Consider the following 19,707-nt stretch of genomic DNA (forward strand, 5'->3'; position numbering starts at 1 on the left):
TTTTTTTTTTCCTAATGTATCGAATTTCTCGGACAATTTTTCACTTTTGGCACCAAATGACAGGCATAAAAGGTCAAAAATGTCAAATCTAAAAGTTTCTTGGCCATTTTATGAAAAAAAAGTTTGTTGTATATATTTATACATTGCTGATACGTGTCTTCTTACGTCTGTCTATAAAGAGTAGATCAGTAGTGGTTTAGTTTCCAGAGTCTTACTTTACCTTGTTCATTACCCACGGCCAGCAGTTCACCAGATGGCGAAAATGTGACGCCAGTAACTTTACCCAAGGGCGTACCGCTGGTGGGCCAATTACTGAACACAGTACAAGAGGGTAAATGGACTAGTCTTAATGCATCTTTGACTGCGCGGGATGCCATGCATAGGATTTGACCATCGGGGGAAAACTGGAGATTAGAAATGGTAGTTGTCAGCTGGTCCAAAGCAGCGATGGGTGTAGGGGTCGACAAATTCGTGGTGTTGTTTCTGTCATATAGATTGACAAACCCACTCTCGCTACCCACCGCTAGCCACCTGTTTTGCTTTACTCTACTTATTGAGCGAGCTGGAGAAATAGCAGTGGTGCCACCGCCGACTTGAATCTTTGTTATACCCATACCGCCCTGATCCTTCCACCTTCTCATGACATGGCCATTCTTATTCAGGTTGAACTCCCACACCTCACCGTACGTATTTACAGCGATTAGAATAGTTCTAAATGTATTGTGCGAAATTGGTTGATAATCGATGCAGAAATCAGTTATCACACCTTCTATCTTACAGCCCATCAACCATAGTCCGGAAGTAGCATGTAAGATGTTGACCCAACCATTATTACCTTGTAAGAGAATAATACCGTGGGTAGAACTGGTCTGTGCGTTTTGTAAATGTGCCAATTTGAAATTTTCAAAAGATCTTTGAGTGGATTCATGTCCATATAATCTCGAGAACTTCTCGATCTTAGCGGTTTGTGAATGAGTTAGGCTTTCTAACGATAGGTCCCAAGAGTGCATGTACCTTCTTCTACCGGCAGCAAATATCTTTTGTTCATTTTGATTTGACAGAGTGGTATAAAAGGTACATGTTTGTATCGGAGATCCAACCAGATGTAAACTTGTCACCAAATGGTTTGTTTTCCCGTCAATATGATAGATCCTTAGAGTCTTGTCATACCCACCTGTCAACAGTAAGGGCTTCGACGGATGGAATGAAAGAGACTGTATAGCGGAATGGGATGCATGGGATGCATTCGCGTCTTTAAGACGTAAAATGTCCAGTTTCCTGGGGGGCAATAATTTGGAATTCGATGGTGTATCTTTATAGTTGTAAGTGGTGGACAAGATCTTCGTTAATGCATTGACATCGCCATTAATGACATTAGTAGAGCCTTCTTCTTCGTCATCTTCTTTGTCATCTATCTCTGAATCGGATTCATCGTCAACCCATTTAGGTCTTGGGTAAATTTTTTCAAACTGGGATCTCAACCTATTGATGTAGTGAACACCATTAATTATAGATTCGTTATAAGAGGTCCTCAGTTTCTTGGTCTTGTTGGTGGTGAGGATGGGCACTTTGATTCTTTCATCATCCGAATCCACCCAAGCAGCCTCTCCATCGTAGTCAGAGTATTCATCACTTGAAGATTCCTCCTCGTCGTCCACATCCATGGTGTCTTCGCTCTTATTCTGAGCATCTTCCTTATCACCATCATCCACAAAAAATAACTGATCGTCGTTGACTTGATTCAAGTTGCCCTTCTGTGCCTCATAATCATTACTGTCGTCCGAGTCGGCACCTTCATCTTCTTGATCTTCAATGTCCATTTCTTGTTCGTTGAAAATAAAATCGGCATTGAATTTAGCTAAATTTTCCTGTAAATCTGTCGTATCACCGAACACAAACTTGGCCAGTAATTGTTCTTCCTCATCCGGGGGAGGTATATTAATTTTCATTGCGGTGGTTGCCATTGTTCTCGTCGCACTGAACTTTTCTGGTGTCATCCATGCGAAAACAACACTGCATAAGTACTGGAAGGTATTCGATGAGATGAGGTGAAATTTTTTTAATTTTTCAATTTTTCATATTTAACATTTCACTTCGTCTGATGCGATAACTAAAGCATTCATGACAGTAATAGCAATAACTTACAGATTGGAGACGTTTCAACCCTTGATCCTCTTCGAGGACACGGCAGTGTTTGGGCGGGTTCGCTCTGTATACGTATGTACTAAGTATACTACAGAGAAAAGGCATGGAGATGCCCCACCAAAAACGCAATGTCTCTCAAATCAAGCCCAAGTTTTTGGCATGGAACTCAGCATGTTCTGGGACAAAAGTGCTGACGAAGTAGTAGGAATGGTCAAACCCGTGCACTTTTTTCACTTGCACATGGTCTTCCCATGAAGTAGCCTTCACTGCTTCGAGCAGCAGTTCCGGTTTCAGGTGCTCTTCCAAAAAGGGATCTGCATCCCCGACATGGATCAAAATCTTGTCGTCGTTCACATGCTTAACGTTCTTGATTAGTGCACACGGATCGTATGCCTGCCATTGGGTTCTCTCGTCGCCCAGATAACCCCCAAAGGCCTTTTGGCCCCAGGGAACATTCGAAGGATTTACAATAGGCGCGAACGCAGAACAGGATTTGTATTTCCTTTCGGCATATCCCTTCAAATACCCGCAAATAGCGCCAAACCCTCCCATCGAGTGCCCCGTAATGGCAACGTCGTCCTGGAAATCCAATTTAGCAACACCGTTCCCGTTGAAATGCGCATCTAACGTTTGTGGAAGCTCCTTATGGACATAGTCATACATCTGATAGTGTGGGGCATACGGATCCTGGGTGGCGTTAACATAGAATCCTGCGCCTTGTCCGAAATCCCATGAGCCCTCAGGATCATTGGCGACTTTGTCACCACGGGGGGAAGTATCTGGGAAAACCATTGCGAACCCATATTTATCAGCCTGAAACTGCCAAAACGCCTTCTCGGAAGCGTTATCTGGTGTGCACGTCAAACCGGAGAGATAAACCACCGTGGGAATACGCCTGTCTCTTGGAAAATCCTGAGCGTAGTATTGCTTGGGCAGATAGACATTGACGTTCATTCTAGTCTTGGTAGAGATCGAGTCGTGGGACAGCTTGATCAACTTGCCGCCACATGCACTCAGTTCCTTAACAACTTTCATAATTTGACTACGTAGATCGCTTATATGTGTTTCATAAATGCTATATACAGTTGGACGTGTACCGATCTTATGTATGTGTGTGATTCTCCCTTAGAAATCGCATTTTTTCATAGGCGCAAGGTCGTAATCGTGGAGTGGTATGTACAAAGCACATGAGTAAAATGTGTATGAAAAATGGAAAAAAAAAAGATATCTTAACATGTGGAAGAGGAGACCTACTTGTCTTCATCGACGCTCACCACTTCATGCTTCACCGTGGGAGTAGAGCCCTCGGAAGTGGTGGTAGTGGTAACGTCCGCAGTGCCATCATCAAAGTAGATCTTTTCAGTTTTGACGGTGCAAGGTTTCGCATCACTGGAATCCTTGGTGGTGCTTATGGACTGCGCTCTTCCTATAATGTTTTTGGACCCACCCGCAGAGACGTACTCGGCATCGTTGCCCAAATGCAAGTCGTCCCAACTCAACATGAGGTCTTCCGGGGTTCTGGCCGCGGAGTTTACGGCAGTGCTCCTCGTCTTGATTCTTTGCTGCTGTAGTTTGTTCATATGAGACCTCCACTTCAAAAAAAGGTTGAAATCGTTGAAGAACAACCCACGGGAATGCGATTTGTCAGACTGGACGTCCTCCAGGGGCAAGAGAAAGTCCAGTTTGGGCAGGGGGGAGATTGCTTTGCCTGGGACAAGACATTTCCAAATTCCCTGGGCGGTCCATGCGGACAGGCCATTTAGTTCTTGGCACTTGTCAAACTGCTTCACGGTGGGGATCCCGGAAGCCATGGCAAAGGCATTATCACCAAAATCCCTGAAGTTGAACTTGAAGGGCAGCGGGAAGAGCGTGTCATCGCGATCATCCATGTCCTTCAGCTTGGGGAAAAGGCCCCAGAAGGGAGCCGTTGCAAACTTCTGGTCTTTGATGTACTTGTCGTTAAATGCCGTAGTGTCGGAGTCGTTGCCGTCGCCTTGATAAAATCCCATCTCGCACAGACTGTTTGTCTTGTTGTCTTTTGTATCTTCTGTGCATTTGATTTGTTCGTAGCTTCCTAAAAACTTGAGACTTTTTTCCCCCTTTACTTAGTTAACGTACAAAGAAACTATGTTGCATATACAAAAACGTGCAAACGTAAAGAAAAGACGGTTTTTCTATGCAAGTGTCCGTGTGCTTACTCCTGGTCCGTTACGTCCTCGTCTTCGTCATTATCAAGATCGATCTCAACAATATCGGGCTTCGAGGCCGTCTCGTTCATTACACAACCAGAGTAAACTTCGTTGGGAGGCATCACACTCGTAGTGTACCGAACTCTGTTTTCCTCCACCAGGAGTCTGAGATTCTTTGTCATCGGTATAACATCGTTCAAGAACTGCAGATGACCGTCGGCAGATCGCACTATCGTGCCGGAGATGTCATCATACGATAGTGTGATCTCGTCGGAGGGGTGCGGTACCTGGCGTGGCACCTGGTGTTGTAGTGATTCAAGCGCCAGCACCTGGATGAATGACTCAGTAGCCAGCGCTGTGGCTATGAATGCGTCATCCGAAGTGTCCATGTATTCTGGGTCATTCTTGGCTATCCTCTGTACTTTTTCCACAGGCAGCTGGAGCGAATATGGAGGTGGAGAGGCTGCTTCTATGCGGCTAGTGTCGTCGCTCATTGCGTTGGGCTCTGGTCAGATGGATGAGCAGCTGTCCTGGCACAGCACTCTCTTGGTTTCTCTTTTATTTTTCATTTTTCAGTTTTTTTTCCTACATGAAAAAAAAAAACACATTATTATTGCTGTTTTTCTATTGTCATCTACATATTTACAAGGGCGTATACACATAATTTTTAGTCTTTCACGGTCTGGCAACCATGACATATGATGAAGGTTTCCTTTGCTTTTTTGGCAACGGGATAGAGCAGGCCTGTTTCAGAAGTGCTTGGGTCCTTTCCTTTTCCAGCGCTTCATCATAGGGCATGGACATTTCCTCGAACAAGATCTTCTTGATCAGCGTGATTTCATCATGCAATTGCGCTTCTGGCTTGAACTTGGCCAACTTGTGCAGGTTCTGTAGTGTGAGCGGGTTGTGAGGCAGCTGGTTGGCGTCATCGTTGATGACCGACTTGACCAGTAGCCACATCTTCAAATTTCCCCTGTTCACGGTGTGCGATTCAGACATCACGGGCGAGTCGACCAGTTCCAAGATGGATTGCGGTGCCGAGTCGTTGGCCCTGGGCTCTAACCGCAGCACGCGAGTGTACCCACCGGGCCTTTCCAAGTATCGTGGTGCGATCTCATGGAACAATCTCCCCATCAGCTTCCTGTTGTCTCCCGCCAAAAACAACTGACTCTGGATTTGCGACTTCAGCTCCACTTGCGACACGCTACTTCTTGTCGTAAGCGCCCTCTTTGCCCAGGTTATGATCCGTTCAGCGACCCTGGAGGCCTCTTTGCATTTGGCATGCGTCGACACTATGGACCCGTGCTGGAACAACTGGCACGCAAGGTTCTTCAGCAGCGCGTCCCTGTGCGGCTTGTCCCTGGAAAGCTTTCTAGCAATACCCACCGTCATCCTCTCACTTGACTGTTCTTTCCCCCTGTCTCCAGCAACACCAGGCCTGCGAATCTTCCAGTTCGTTGCTTCTTAAATCTCTCTCACTCTTAACAATTAGCTTTACCTTTCCTCGTGTGCAGTGACACGTCCGGCAGTGATTTTTGCTCAATTTGCTTAAAGGGAGTTTACTATTAAAAGTTATAAGCAATTGTAGTTGCTGAGGGCCAACGCAAGCACAGAAGCACTCAAGCAGACGTACAAAGCAGCATGGTTTTGAACCCCTCCAATTACCAGGACGTCCGCACGTGGAAGATGACGCCGGCCATGATCAGGGCCCGTAGACCCTTCTTCAAAGGCAACATGCTCGGCCTCACGCTGCTGCTGGGGGTCACAGGCTGTGTTTACTACTACACATACAACTTTCTGCACAAGGACAATGACTTTGCAGACGTGCCCATCCCGCCCATCGACCCGCAGGAGCTCGAGACTCTCAAGAAGGAGTACGAGGCCAAGAAGAAGACGTGAGGGCGACGTTGCGGTCGGGGGACGCTGTGGTCCTCCTCCTTTGTAAATACTTTCTTCACTCCCCCGCTCATACATATATACATATATATGTATATATATATGTATACATACTCCACCCATGTATAGGTACATACTATTTGTTCGTACTTCTTTGTCCTACTATAATAGCCATTCTTAGTTTAGAACATGATGAAAAACTCGATTTGGAAAAACGAAGGAAACATTCAAAGCATAGACAACACTAAAATAGCTGTATCTTGCACGCAGACATCTCCAAGCTACCTAGGATGAACTTGAAGCAGTTCACGTGCCTATCATGCGCACAACTATTCGCTATCCTACTCTTCATCTTTGCCTTTTTCCCCAGAAAAATCGTGTTGACAGGTATATCGCAGCAGGATCCGGACGAAGATCGCGATCTGCAGCACAATAGGCCCTTCCAAAAGTTGGTGTTCGTGATCATCGACGCCCTCAGATCAGACTTTCTTTTCGATGCGCAGATTTCCCATTTCAACAACGTGCACCAATGGCTCAATACGGGCGAGGCCTGGGGTTACACGTCCTTTGCTAATCCTCCTACAGTGACATTGCCAAGACTGAAGAGTATCACGACGGGGTCTACTCCTAGTTTCATTGACTTGCTGCTGAACGTTGCACAGGATATAGACTCCAACGATCTTTCGGAACACGACTCCTGGCTGCAACAGTTCATCCAGCATAACAACACGATCCGCTTCATGGGCGATGACACTTGGCTGAAACTCTTCCCGCACGAATGGTTTGACTTCGCCGACCCTACGCACTCCTTCTTTGTCAGCGATTTCACTCAAGTCGATAACAACGTAACAAGGAACTTGCAGAAGAAGTTGTTCCAGGAATGGGCTCAATGGGACGTGGCTATTCTTCATTACCTAGGTCTTGACCATATAGGTCATAGGGATGGCCCGCATTCGAAGTTTATGGGCACGAAACACCAGGAAATGGACAGCATCTTGAAGTCCATATATGATCAAGTGCTGGAGCACGAAAATGACGATGATACATTGATCTGTGTTCTTGGTGACCATGGGATGAACGAATTGGGCAACCACGGCGGCTCCTCAGCGGGCGAAACATCAGCGGGATTGTTGTTCTTATCACCCAAACTATCTCGGTTTGCAAAGCCAGAACCACAGGAAACCCATATCTTGCCCATCAATGGTACTCCAGACCACGATTTCCAATATTTAGAGTCCGTGCAGCAGATTGACATCGTCCCCACCATAGCGGCCCTGTTTGGGATGCCAATCCCCATGAACAGCGTCGGGATCATTATACCCGACTTCCTACAACTGCTGCCCAATAAACTTGCCAGCATGAAGGAAAACTTCATGCATTTGTGGAGGCTATCCGACCACCACGATGACGTAGCTCTCGACGATTTTACCATTAATGATATCTATACTAAGATGCATGATATTCAAGAAACTTTAACCAGGTCTGCTACAAATTACAACTATCCACTTTTGGCAGTGGCCTTCGTCAGTTTTCTCTTCACAACGATCGTTGCCGTTTATCAATTGCAACGGTACTCTGGACCTAGTTTCTGCCATTTACATATTTCTTCCCTGTCTGTAATATTAGTTTCCGTCATATTGGGCGTTTCCACATTTGCAAGCAGTTTCATCGAAGAAGAACACCAACTGTGGTGGTGGATAGTAACCGCATCCTCCGTTGTCCCTCTCTTCTTATACCCATCGAATGCTTTCGTTTTTGCACGTTGGTTTATAATGATAGCATGCGTTCGTTTGATCAAGTTTTGGAATAACAGCGGCCAAAAATTCATCTATTCCAACGTCATGTCTAATCTACTTAACCAGAACCCTTTTTGGAAATGGTATTTAAATTCCTCGACATTCCTAGCACTAATCATTCCGTCTGCTCGTTCTCAATTACTGCATTTCATTGTCACCACCATCCTAGTTGGATTGTGCTTCACATACAAGATCTCATGGGAAATCGTAAATGGTAATCAGGCTGAGATACCACCCTTCATGCAAGGATTGCTAACTAAGATGGACTTCCTGCCAACTGAAAACAACTTGCTGCTACTAGCACGTGTTTTCTTCCAAGCTTGGTCCATCGTCGTCATTTCAAGATTAGCGTTGACAAAATTAAAAGTCCTAGACAAGAGGTACCTAATTGAAGATATGAAGCTATATATAACAGTTCTGTTGATCTTCCAGACGTCGTCTCAAAACATCGGTCAATTCATCATCTTCCAAATTCTACAGTCTCAAATTTACTATTTTTTCCAACATCTCCCAACCTCTTTGTCGTTAACCTCACCAAGTGAGGTCTACCTGTCAAGTTTAGTTTCCCTAATTTTACAAAATTTTACATTTTTTCAGTTCGGAGGTACAAATTCTATTTCTACGATAGACCTTGGAAATGCATACCATGGCGTTTCTTCCGACTACAACATTTACGTAGTGGGAATACTGATGTCCGTTGCGAATTTCGCACCAGCAATATACTGGTCCATGTTGCCGTGGTCAATAAATTACGGCTCTGCTTCATCGCAAAACAAACTACAAACGTTTATCATGAGTAAAATGCCTGCTTTCACCTATCATTGCATCTTTGGCGCTTGCTTAATGACGGCGTGTATCTTTTTGAGGTTCCATCTTTTCATTTGGTCCGTTTTTAGTCCAAAATTATGCTATTTTCTTGGTTGGAATCTTGTAATGGGATTGTTAAATGGTTGGCTACCTGAACTGGCCATTCTCTTTGCCTTAGATTAGCATAGCACTGTCTTCCAAGATTCAAATATATATATATATATATATATATAGAGAAAAGTTTATAGATTCATGCTGAAACAAGTGGAGAAAATACTGCCTACAGCTTTTCCTTCTTCGCCGCAGTAAAATGAAAAATCAACTTCTGTAGGAAAAAAAAACTTGAACATTTAGAATGTAATCAGGAGTTAAAACAGTAAAAGGGGTGACGACAATTGAACAGTGGCCCCCGCTATACCTTAGAGATGTCTAAATCGAATAGCTTGGTTGCGTTACCCATTTTCCAAGCATCCCTTTCAGCGAGCCAATCCCCAAGTTATATTTTCAGTTCCCACAATGGTACAAGGGTCGTTTTCATTCAGGATAATATTATCAGATGGTGCAATTCACTTACCGAATCATCTTATCAAAGTTTGGATTTTAGCCGTCATTTGATTTTGGATGACACCTTTCGTGTGATATCTAGTGCGTCTGGAGACTTACTTGGTTTTTTTAATGTTCAAGAAATCTTTGTAATGGAAGTTCCCTGGGGATATAACAACATTGAAGAAGCTTCCGTACAAGATGCATTCCAACTTTTCCATTATTCGGTTGGTCAGGTGGAAAATGGTTCGAGATCACTTATCAAGAAAGTCTTGTTCCATCCGAAGAGTTACCATGATTCTTGCATAGTTGTTCTAAAGGAGGACGACACCATTACAATGTTTGACATTCTCAATCAACAACATAAACCTATTGTTCTGAACAAACGCAGCAATTCATTTGGTTTAGATGCACGCGTAAATGACATCACAGATCTAGCATTTAGTAGAGATGGGTTGACATTATATTGTCTAAACACGACAGAAGGTGGCGATGTCTTTGCATTTTACCCATTATTGCCACCAGTATTATTGCTAGGTGAGAAAGATTTGGGTTGGATCCTGAACAAGTCACTAGTGATGTACGAATCCCTAGATTCCACGACAGATATTACAGTCAAGAGAAATATTATCAAGCAACTGCAACTCGTTTCTAAACTGCACGAAAATTTGGACTCCCAGCTTGGTAAAGTTGAAATTGACGAAGAATATCGTTTAGTGAAAATGCAAGGTCCATTCACCATCAATCCCTTTCCTGACGAATTGTATGAATATACAGCTGCAAACATCACAACCATACCAATTGACAATATGCAAAATGAAATCGTTTGTGTCGGTTTTGATGATGGGTCTCTCAATTTATTATTTCAAGATTTAGAGATGTCAATGTCATGGGATGTGGACAACTATGTTCATAATAATTCGTTGGTCCTAATTGAGCGAATTAAAATACAAGAAACAGATATTAAATCCCTCAAAACATTGCCAGAGGAATTGGGAAAGTTGTATGTTTTTTCCGAAAACTCTGTGCATCAGCTAGACTCCACAAACTGGTCAGCCATATTGAGCAGGTGTATTGAGGAATCCGATTTGAACGCACTCGGGGATGTGAAATTCGAAAGTAAACTAGAAAATATTGTCACTATAGAACACCCCTCGAACTTAGCATATATCAGCTGGAATGACACTTCCAATTTAGTCTTAACGGCGAGGGGAAAACTAACTTTTCAAAATATATCGAACGACAAGGAATTACAAACTACCAAGTTCGATGCAAATAACAAGTCGGACAGGATTGACGCGGGAAAGCATTATGAAATGAGTTTTACACAACCCATAAACGAAATTCTATCATTAAATGAAAGTTTTCAAAAAGCTTGTATAAGTCCATGTGAAAAAATTATTCCGCCAGCATATCGCCAGATGCCTTTAAAGAATGAAGCCAGTGAGAACCAATTGGAGATATTTACCGGTATTTCGAAGGAATTTTTGCAGAAAATCATTAAAGCTCAGAGCCTAGGTTTCTCTATATACAACAGAATCCAAGAGCAGCAGTTCGAACTTACTCGTCAACTACAGGCCACATCAAAGATAATTTCCAAGGATGCAGATTTACAAGAAAAATTGGGAGCGCAAAATAAAAAATGGGATGCTCAAGTTAGTAGGCAGGTGAAACTGATGGAGAGATTCAAGAAATTAACTGAGAATCTTTCCCAAATTGCTGAATCCAAAAAATTGAGAGAAAAGAACATAAACCGTGGTGAGATGAAATGGTTCAAAGAAATACGCAATCAAATATTGCAATTCAACAACTTTGTTCGCTCTCAGAAGTCGCTCCAGCAAGACTTGTCGTACATGAAGAAGGAATTGACCCGTATCGAGGCCGAAACTATTAAAACAGATGAAAAGACCCAAAACGAGTGGGACGAACTGCGCAAGATGCTAGAAGAAGATTCTAAAATTATAAAAGAGTGTAATGAAGAATTAATGCATGTTTCCCAGCAACTCACCACTAATACTCAGTCAAAAAACTGAATGGCACCGGCTGTTATCAATATTTGTATGGCAAAGACTAATATGGCCAACGTATAATATCGTATAGTACCATACTCCAGACCCGATTATATATAACGTTTATTCAATGCAATAGATCTTCAAGAGCATCGCCACATGTAAGAATTAAAAAATTTAGATGGCTCTCTTGATTGCCGATAGGACGTATTTTACACAGTAAATCTTACGGTGTCTTGTTTATTAGCTTTTAAACTTCCGACTGCCTCAACAAATGAAAGATATAAAGGCGGAAAGTTGAGATTTTTTTCCTAAGTAGATGCTGCTGGAATCAAGTATGAAGAAAATTTGATCATTGAGTGATACAGTCCTCTGGAGAACCATGGCCACTATCATCAAAAATACCGGAGGGAATGGAAGGTATGTCTCCATCATTACTAAGAATGATATCTCTTCATCACTAGTCTTCAGATTCACAACCAAAGTAACACGGTTGCTTTTTATTTTGAAAATGTTCCAACATACGTTTCTGCCATTTGGACTCTTTGTCGAGGATTATAATGCAAACTGGATTGTAGGATATTCAGCCATTGTATCCATTTGGGGGTTTGCAGTGTGGATGGAGAGAGCGTATAGAAATAAGATGAACCAGCTGCTTTCGCAGTGCACGAAGATAAAGTGCTCTCGTTGTGATACATGCAAGAAACATCCTAAATGGTTTAAATGCAAGTATGGGATGTACTTCTTCTTGTTGTATGTTTCTTTAACCTTTTCGAATATCCTAATTCAATTCATTCTAATAAAAGGATCATTGCGTAAAAGAGGAATATTTTATAAGATAGTATCATACGTCGCTGTTATGCCATTCCAAATTACTTCCATGATAATCCATTTGATGACGGCATATCTATTTAAAGTCTATTACTTACATAATGGTCACTCTAAAACAGATGGCCATTATGTTGCATATGTAAAGAAGCCAGCGACCGAAAAAAAGTGATATCTCGTCAGTCAACTTTGATATAACTCTGTTGCGTGCAAAATGTAGTACTTCTGAATCTAATATGTACCCTTTGCAACAGTTGCCAGATAATTAGTCTGATAAATGAGCTTATTACTCTCGTCAGTATACAGTTACGGGCACGTGATGTGAAACTGTGGCGTTTTCCTTCCTCATTATGACTTTCAAGATACAAAAAATCAACATATTTATAAGAGGAAAGTACGATAACGACATATCTGAAGTATGATTCATTATGATTGGGTATGTAATACTTTTGTACTTGAGTTCTCCATGAAACAACGCTTTATTCGTCAATTTATAAGCAAAATGTCCACCTCGAGACCGAAAGTTGTCGCAAATAAGTACTTCACTTCTAACACGGCAAAAGATGTTTGGTCATTGACCAATGAAACCGCTGCACAGGCTGCCAACAGCTCCAAGAATCAGGGTCGCGAACTAATAAACTTGGGCCAAGGTTTTTTTTCATATTCCCCTCCTCAATTTGCTATTAAGGAGGCTCAGAAAGCCTTAGAGATTCCGTTAGTCAATCAATATTCTCCAACTAGGGGTCGTCCATCATTGATTAATTCACTGATTAAATTGTATTCGCCCATATATGACACGGATTTGAGAGCTGAAAATGTTACCGTCACCACGGGTGCCAATGAAGGAATTCTATCTTGCTTGATGGGGCTTTTGAATTCTGGTGACGAAGTTATTGTCTTCGAACCATTCTTTGATCAATATATTCCAAACATCGAGCTGTGCGGCGGTAAAGTCGTTTATGTCCCCATCAATCCTCCGAAGGAGTTGGACCAAAGAAATACCAAGGGTGAAGAATGGACCATTGATTTTGAACAATTCGAAAATGCGATTACATCCAAGACAAAAGCCGTCATTATCAATACTCCCCATAATCCAATTGGTAAGGTCTTCACTCGCGAGGAACTAACTACTTTAGGCAACATTTGTGTCAAGCACAATGTTGTCATCATTTCTGATGAAGTGTATGAACATCTGTTTTTCACCGATTCGTTTACAAGAATTGCCACACTTTCTCCGGAAATCGGACAGTTAACTTTGACTGTCGGTTCTGCTGGTAAGTCGTTCGCCGCTACGGGTTGGAGAATTGGTTGGGTTTTATCCTTGAATGCAGAATTGTTAAGCTATGCGGCTAAGGCGCATACAAGGATTTGTTTTGCATCCCCATCCCCATTACAGGAAGCTTGTGCAAACTCTATCAATGATGCCTTGAAAATTGACTATTTCGAGAAAATGAGACAAGAGTATATCACCAAATTCAAAATTTTTACATCAATATTCGATAAATTGGGATTGCCATATACCGCACCTGAAGGGACGTACTTCGTCCTAGTTGATTTCTCCAAGGTCAAAATTCCGGAGGACTATCCATATCCAAAGGAAATCTTGGATAAGGGAAAAGATTTCCGTATTTCACACTGGCTGATCAATGAATTGGGTGTGGTTGCTATTCCTCCCACTGAATTTTACATTAAGGAACATGAAAAGGCTGCTGAAAACTTGCTAAGGTTTGCAGTTTGTAAAGATGATGCTTACCTGGAAAAGGCTGTGGAAAGATTAGGATTACTAAAAGACTACTTATAAACGAAGCGCTTTTTCCATTACCAATTTTCTGTTCAATCCATAGATTTTATATAGTGCTTTGTATATCTATACAAAAATGATAGATACAAACATCCATATTCCCAAATAAATCTAATTTGCATCTTCATTTTTTAGAGATACGCGAAGAATCTTTACATGAAAACAGGTACAATAAACATACGGTGATGTCTTGAGAGCTGGATCATTAAAGCTTTCAGACTCGTATGAGGTGTAGCGCAGGCAAAAGTAAATGAGTGACAAATCCCGCCAGGTATATTGCTACTTCTGGCTCTTTGGTCTAATCAATAATGTACTCTATGTGGTGATACTTTCCGCAGCTGTTGATATCGTTGGCCCTACTTTGCCTAAATCTCTAGTGTTACTAGCCGATATATTCCCATCACTGACTATTAAACTGTGTTCTCCCTTTTTCATCGATAAAATCAAGTATAGCTATAGAATATGGTCTTTGGTTATGATGAGCTGCCTAGGGATGTTCTTAGTTTCTTTTAAAAACTTGTTCGTCTGCCTCCTAGGAATATCATTTGCCTCTATGTCTTCGGGATTTGGTGAGGTAACATTCCTACAATTAACACACTACTATAAGCAAATATCTTTGAATGGTTGGTCGTCAGGTACCGGTGGTGCGGGAATTCTTGGAGGGGCATCCTACATGATCTTAACTTCAATTTTTAAAGTGCCCGTAAAACTAACTTTGCTGGTGTATAGTGTTCTTCCGTTTGCATTCCTGTTTTATTTCAAATTAGATTCTAATGATATCAGCTCTGAGTACCAAAGTCTTGAACAGATCGACGAAGCAGAGGACGAACAATTGGAGCCATTCGCTGTCGCTCTCACACAGACTAACGCTTCTCAATCCTTGTATCTCACCAGGCATCACGTATTTCGCACATTCAAAAGGCTTTGGAGATTGGTTTTCCCATATATGCTTCCCTTAACCACTGTTTATTTGTTCGAATATTTAATAAATCAAGCGGTATCCCCCACACTATTATTTCCAATTGATGGCGGTAAAGAAAGTAAGTCTATGCCATTTTTCTTTCATAAATACAGGGACATGTATGTAACGTATGGGACGCTCTACCAATTAGGCGTCTTCATATCTAGATCATTTGGTCATCTTATAAGAATGAGAAACCTATACATTCTAGCATTCTTACAGGGTATAAATTTGTGCATAACAATACTGCAATCATGGTTCTATGTAGTTCATTCGCCCTGGTCAGTGATGGTACTGATATTCTATGAAGGTTTCCTTGGTGGCGCATCCTACGTCAACACATTCTTAAATATCCTCGAGAAAGAAAATTCTGAAGAAACAGAGTTCGCTATGGGTGCAGTATCTATTGCGGATTCGTTTGGCGTCTTTTTGGCTGCATTGGTCGGTTTGGGACTAGAACCGAAACTTTGTGAGCACCAGGTTTCTGACAACAGACCTTGGTGTAGAATGGAATGAAATCTCGTTAAAATACTAAATACAAAATTACTGAAGCCTTATATGCCTTTTATATACTCATTCTAATGCCTGTCAGTAACTCATCAATGATTAGTTGATTCCTATCACCACTTTGAATAGTGCTTAGTATGCCAAAACACTGTAGCAATGTCAGTTTATCCGTTTCTGTAAGATTGTTTTCTTCCTCTTGGCTGAAAATGTAAAGTTGGAAACTTTTGCTTATACCATCATTACTATTCACGAAGTTTTCATAACAGGGTAAAACTATTGAGTCTCTGAAACACTTTAGTAAAAGAAATCCAATGGAATAAGAACCAACCCTATGGCTTCGACCTTCATTGCCTGACTTCAATACTGTGGAATCACCACCATCTCTGATACTTTGATCCAACGGTAACAACACAGCCGCTAAATCGTAATACACCTCTTGATAAAATATTCGCCATATAACGCCTAGCCGTTTCAATGCATTATTTATTGTGTCTTCATTGGAGTAATTGAAAACGATTTGATTTTCTAAGCTGTATAAAGAGCTCACTAGAAACTCTTTCAAATCGCTAATAATTCTACCCATGCCACCATTGGAAACCCTTGAATCAGTTTTTAAAATACAATAAAACTCCAAAACTTCATTAAAATTCTCTATTTTAGCCCTGAGTTTCCATATTCTTTGAGTCCTGAATAATTCTGCTACATTGCTGCAAAAGATGTTCCAGATGTTATTTGTTAGTGTTGTCAATTCTTGAGAGTTGAAATGTTTATAATTGGCTTCCAAAGATGATAAATTCCTCAGGAGATCGTGCAACATTGAGACAGGATTTGGTGAAGTAGAATCTACTCCAGAAAACGGATCCTCAATGGTGAGGCTGGAATTGGCACCAGATGGATTCACATTTAACGAATAGACGGAGGTTCCTGAGTCCACAAGCTGACCCGCATTAGTATGGATAAACTGCGAAGGAGATTTATGTCTCCCATAAGAGGAGTGCAAAAATTTACTTAGAGAGTTCGGAATTGCCGGCTCTATAGTATCTTGACCAATGTGTCTGTGACTTTTGTTTTGGAAGAAGTTCTTAATTACATTGCGAAATGAATGTGAACTACTATGCAAAGTGCTAGAATCTGTCAGAAATGAGGCAGGATCTGATGAGATGGTCGTATGTGCCCTATTTCTTCTATTCAAAAACCCAGAAGCCTTTCTTTTTATATAGCTTCCGGATGGCGTTGAGTGTAAACTCTTCTGAGTGATAGATATTGCATCAGACGATAACTTTTTAGATAGATCGTTCGGGTATTCAATTGTGTGAATACTTTGGATATCTCCGATTCTAGAGGACTTCGATCTGGATATGATGGCTGAGGCTTCATCATTACTATTTAGGGAATGATTTGAGGCCACATTCGACTTGGATCGTGGATGATCTACAGTTTGGAATATAGATTGGAAGCCAACATTTGAAACGCTAGGGCTAACTGGGTTTCTTGGGCCTTTCAAATTCTTTATGGAGTTGATATCATCATTTGTCGTATCGACAAGGGTTTGACGGATAATTTCACTCGAGGTGTGAAAATTCTTAGTTGGCACACCTGCTGATTGTACATTAAGGTATTGTTCGTTCTGTACAGGACGCTGCATCGTATTAGGTCGTGTTTCTCGAGAGATTGCACCTTCTCCCGTTGCGATGATACAGGATTTTCTCCAAAGAGCTCAATTGTCGTTTTTGCTCTCAGGTTTTTTTTATTTGGCTTAATTTGTTCTGTAAATTTACTCATCGTTAAGTTTTTCTAATATGATGTACTTTTCTCAGCGGCCCTTATAAGAAAGTTACATGAATGTTCAAACATTGATTGTAAGCGAGAATATTTTCTATAAAATTTGCGAAGTAGAAATGAATTACGTGCTATTTAGTCCGCAATATGTAATTATTGTTAGGATATGTATTTTCTGCAGGCGGCGATAATTGCGAGTAAAGCCAATGCCCTTGCATGTTTGCCTCTTTCGTCATGGGGCGACTTAAAGACCATTCCTAATATGATCAATGACATATAGGATAGCCAGGACCCTTTTCTTGTAAACCTGAAAACTATTATCGTCAGTATTATGGAAACCACCTTGTAGCAGAGCTGGATTGTCCCGTTTATAGCAGAATATCTGTCAACTTTCGGGGATGATAGGGCGCTTAGATGTCCTTCTGGCGCTGGTAACGATAGAGTCACGTTATCCCCTTCGATACAATCCTCAGAGAAGCTGTTAGTATTTTCATTTAGTTCTGAGATTGTGCTGAAATTTAACGTGCTGTCGATATTATCCTTCCAAAAACTTTTACCTGGTTTCGAGCTTATTAACATCTCATCCAGTATTTCCTCTACTGTCTTTGCAGTGGGCCTAGCGTTGCTGCTTGGTTGTAAAAGAGCATCCATTAGTCGGAAAATTCTACGATCTACTGATTTTAATTTCATTGCTTGGTGCTTTGCGACCATACTTTCAGTATCAAATTTGAAGTTCTTGATGCGTACCTTCAAATCAATTATATCCAACTGGGGTTCAAAGGGCAACTCACCGAAGACAATAAAATAGCAAATCATTCCCAAGGAATACATATCCGAAGCAAATGTATATTCATTGTACGTGTGACTCGAGCGTGAAGGTAAGGTAGAGGAGGAAATTGGTCTTCCCTGGATAATCAGTTCGGGTGCCGTGAATTCTAATGTTCCAGTACAACCAGTGCCTAACCTAGACTCTCCCTCTAACTGACTTTCCCCTAAATCGCCAATCACAATAGGTGGGAAAAACTCATTTGGGCTAGAACTTCTTTCGTACGTTTCATTATCGTCACCGTCATTTTTGAATGGAGTTAACAGTAAACAATTGGAGGGTTTCAAATCCCTATGTATCAGGCCAATGCTGTGCAGTTCGTGTAAACCCCTTGCAATGTCTCTTATAATTGACACGAGCTGATCAGTAGATAAACCAATTTCTTCTGATTTACCGTGATTCTTCTTACGGGTTCTGAATTTTTTCTTCCTTTCTTCAGATGGTTCGGTATCTGAGAATTTGTTGAAAACATTTCTTAAAATACAGTCCTCTAAATTACCACCACTGCAATACTGCTGTAGGATGAAAATACAGGGAATTTCTTCTCGTGAATCTGATTGACTTCCGTCGATGGATCTGACAAATCCAACCGAAGAATCCATCTCAAGCCACACATGATTATATGTAATTAAATTAGCATTTTTGTGTGTTAACGAACTCAATGCTTTTACTTCTCGTATGCATTTATTGAACCATTCCATGTCGTTTCCAATGGGTATTTTTTTTAGTGCAAAGACTCCTAATTCAGTATTACCGATTGTGTGTACAACTTTGTATACGGAACCTCTTGCACCATATCCCAATAACGATAATATTTTGAAAAATTTACGGAAGTATCCAGGTATAAATAGGTCGTCCGGAATGAAGTATTTATTCTTACCAAATCGTTTCTCCTTATTGTCAGTATCGTTCTGTAGGGCGTAGTGCCGATGATTTCTTTCTAACAACTGGAAATATCTTCTTGAAAAACTTGAATTGGCAAATTCAAATCCGAGTGGTATTGTATTCTCTGGAATACCGAGCCTACTGGTTTCTGATTCCATACCACTAGAGGCTCGACGATGAAGTTGCCTCCTGTTCATAATGTCGGGGTTGATTTCCGTCCCACACTGGGGACATATATAAGAAGCGATAGGACCCTTAAACTGATGAACTCCTGAGGAAAAGTCCAGTGCTGATGAAGATGCAGTCATGTCATCATTGATCTCTGAATTATCATTATCATTACCGTTGTCTTGCTGAAAGAATGATAAGGTTCCTGAGGTTGGATTGACAACCACTATTGATTTAGAACTAGGATCATCCAAAATCAACGAACCTTCCTCGTAGGGTACTAAACTCATTTCCTGGTTTATACTTTCCTCACACTACGTATCTAATAGTACTTTCCCAGCTTTTTTGTCGCTGTCTATAGGATCTATATATACAATGTCCCTTCACCCCTTCTTTTTCTGGAAAGTATACAAAAAAGAGATACGTGATTATGTGAAAAAAGTGCACTGCGTGAAGGCTTACAAAAAAAAATTGCAAAGTATATAAAAAGGTGGTTTAAATAGATATAAAATGTTTCTAAGTATGCATTTTGTGTCATCCTGTTAATTGCCCTCTTCTGGCGCCAGG

At 41.3% G+C, this 19,707-nt stretch overlaps 13 protein-coding genes across 13 annotated transcripts; 6 read left to right on the plus strand and 7 right to left on the minus strand.

Annotated features, from left to right (window-relative positions):
• Positions 1-185: 185 nt before the first annotated feature.
• UTP18 (Utp18p) lies at positions 186-1,997 on the minus strand (the record flags this gene model as incomplete). Its single annotated transcript, XM_056228982.1, has 1 exon — positions 186-1,997. The coding sequence occupies one exon, from the start codon at positions 1,995-1,997 to the stop codon at positions 186-188; it is 1,812 nt and encodes a 603-aa protein (XP_056083046.1).
• Positions 1,998-2,280: 283 nt separating this feature from the next.
• On the minus strand, positions 2,281-3,180 carry SKDI10G1450 (S-formylglutathione hydrolase; the record flags this gene model as incomplete). Its single annotated transcript, XM_056228983.1, has 1 exon — positions 2,281-3,180. One exon carries the CDS (start codon positions 3,178-3,180, stop codon positions 2,281-2,283), a length of 900 nt encoding a protein of 299 aa, XP_056083047.1.
• A 215-nt stretch (positions 3,181-3,395) lies between these two features.
• On the minus strand, positions 3,396-4,154 carry MPM1 (Mpm1p; the record flags this gene model as incomplete). Its single annotated transcript, XM_056228984.1, has 1 exon — positions 3,396-4,154. One exon carries the CDS (start codon positions 4,152-4,154, stop codon positions 3,396-3,398), a length of 759 nt encoding a protein of 252 aa, XP_056083048.1.
• A 185-nt stretch (positions 4,155-4,339) lies between these two features.
• DLS1 (Dls1p) lies at positions 4,340-4,828 on the minus strand (the record flags this gene model as incomplete). Its single annotated transcript, XM_056228985.1, has 1 exon — positions 4,340-4,828. One exon carries the CDS (start codon positions 4,826-4,828, stop codon positions 4,340-4,342), a length of 489 nt encoding a protein of 162 aa, XP_056083049.1.
• Positions 4,829-5,009: 181 nt separating this feature from the next.
• MRPL8 (mitochondrial 54S ribosomal protein bL17m) lies at positions 5,010-5,726 on the minus strand (the record flags this gene model as incomplete). Its single annotated transcript, XM_056228986.1, has 1 exon — positions 5,010-5,726. One exon carries the CDS (start codon positions 5,724-5,726, stop codon positions 5,010-5,012), a length of 717 nt encoding a protein of 238 aa, XP_056083050.1.
• Positions 5,727-5,975: 249 nt separating this feature from the next.
• COA3 (Coa3p) lies at positions 5,976-6,233 on the plus strand (the record flags this gene model as incomplete). Its single annotated transcript, XM_056228987.1, has 1 exon — positions 5,976-6,233. The coding sequence occupies one exon, from the start codon at positions 5,976-5,978 to the stop codon at positions 6,231-6,233; it is 258 nt and encodes an 85-aa protein (XP_056083051.1).
• Positions 6,234-6,520: 287 nt separating this feature from the next.
• On the plus strand, positions 6,521-9,016 carry LAS21 (mannose-ethanolamine phosphotransferase LAS21; the record flags this gene model as incomplete). Its single annotated transcript, XM_056228988.1, has 1 exon — positions 6,521-9,016. The coding sequence occupies one exon, from the start codon at positions 6,521-6,523 to the stop codon at positions 9,014-9,016; it is 2,496 nt and encodes an 831-aa protein (XP_056083052.1).
• A 242-nt stretch (positions 9,017-9,258) lies between these two features.
• NUP82 (linker nucleoporin NUP82) lies at positions 9,259-11,409 on the plus strand (the record flags this gene model as incomplete). Its single annotated transcript, XM_056228989.1, has 1 exon — positions 9,259-11,409. The coding sequence occupies one exon, from the start codon at positions 9,259-9,261 to the stop codon at positions 11,407-11,409; it is 2,151 nt and encodes a 716-aa protein (XP_056083053.1).
• Positions 11,410-11,767: 358 nt separating this feature from the next.
• SKDI10G1535 (DUF4668 domain-containing protein) lies at positions 11,768-12,385 on the plus strand (the record flags this gene model as incomplete). The annotated part of the gene is made up of 1 exon (XM_056228990.1): positions 11,768-12,385. One exon carries the CDS (start codon positions 11,768-11,770, stop codon positions 12,383-12,385), a length of 618 nt encoding a protein of 205 aa, XP_056083054.1.
• A 294-nt stretch (positions 12,386-12,679) lies between these two features.
• On the plus strand, positions 12,680-14,014 carry BNA3 (kynurenine--oxoglutarate transaminase; the record flags this gene model as incomplete). The annotated part of the gene is made up of 1 exon (XM_056228991.1): positions 12,680-14,014. The coding sequence occupies one exon, from the start codon at positions 12,680-12,682 to the stop codon at positions 14,012-14,014; it is 1,335 nt and encodes a 444-aa protein (XP_056083055.1).
• Positions 14,015-14,264: 250 nt separating this feature from the next.
• On the plus strand, positions 14,265-15,491 carry YHC3 (amino acid transporter YHC3; the record flags this gene model as incomplete). Its single annotated transcript, XM_056228993.1, has 1 exon — positions 14,265-15,491. The coding sequence occupies one exon, from the start codon at positions 14,265-14,267 to the stop codon at positions 15,489-15,491; it is 1,227 nt and encodes a 408-aa protein (XP_056083056.1).
• Positions 15,492-15,540: 49 nt separating this feature from the next.
• Positions 15,541-17,127, minus strand: BIT61 (Bit61p; the record flags this gene model as incomplete). The annotated part of the gene is made up of 1 exon (XM_056228994.1): positions 15,541-17,127. One exon carries the CDS (start codon positions 17,125-17,127, stop codon positions 15,541-15,543), a length of 1,587 nt encoding a protein of 528 aa, XP_056083057.1.
• Positions 17,128-17,420: 293 nt separating this feature from the next.
• On the minus strand, positions 17,421-19,430 carry IKS1 (protein kinase IKS1; the record flags this gene model as incomplete). Its single annotated transcript, XM_056228995.1, has 1 exon — positions 17,421-19,430. One exon carries the CDS (start codon positions 19,428-19,430, stop codon positions 17,421-17,423), a length of 2,010 nt encoding a protein of 669 aa, XP_056083058.1.
• Positions 19,431-19,707: the final 277 nt, after the last annotated feature.

Source organism: Saccharomyces kudriavzevii (genome assembly GCF_947243775.1).
Source record: "Saccharomyces kudriavzevii IFO 1802 strain IFO1802 genome assembly, chromosome: 10".
NCBI lineage: Eukaryota > Fungi > Ascomycota > Saccharomycetes > Saccharomycetales > Saccharomycetaceae > Saccharomyces > Saccharomyces kudriavzevii.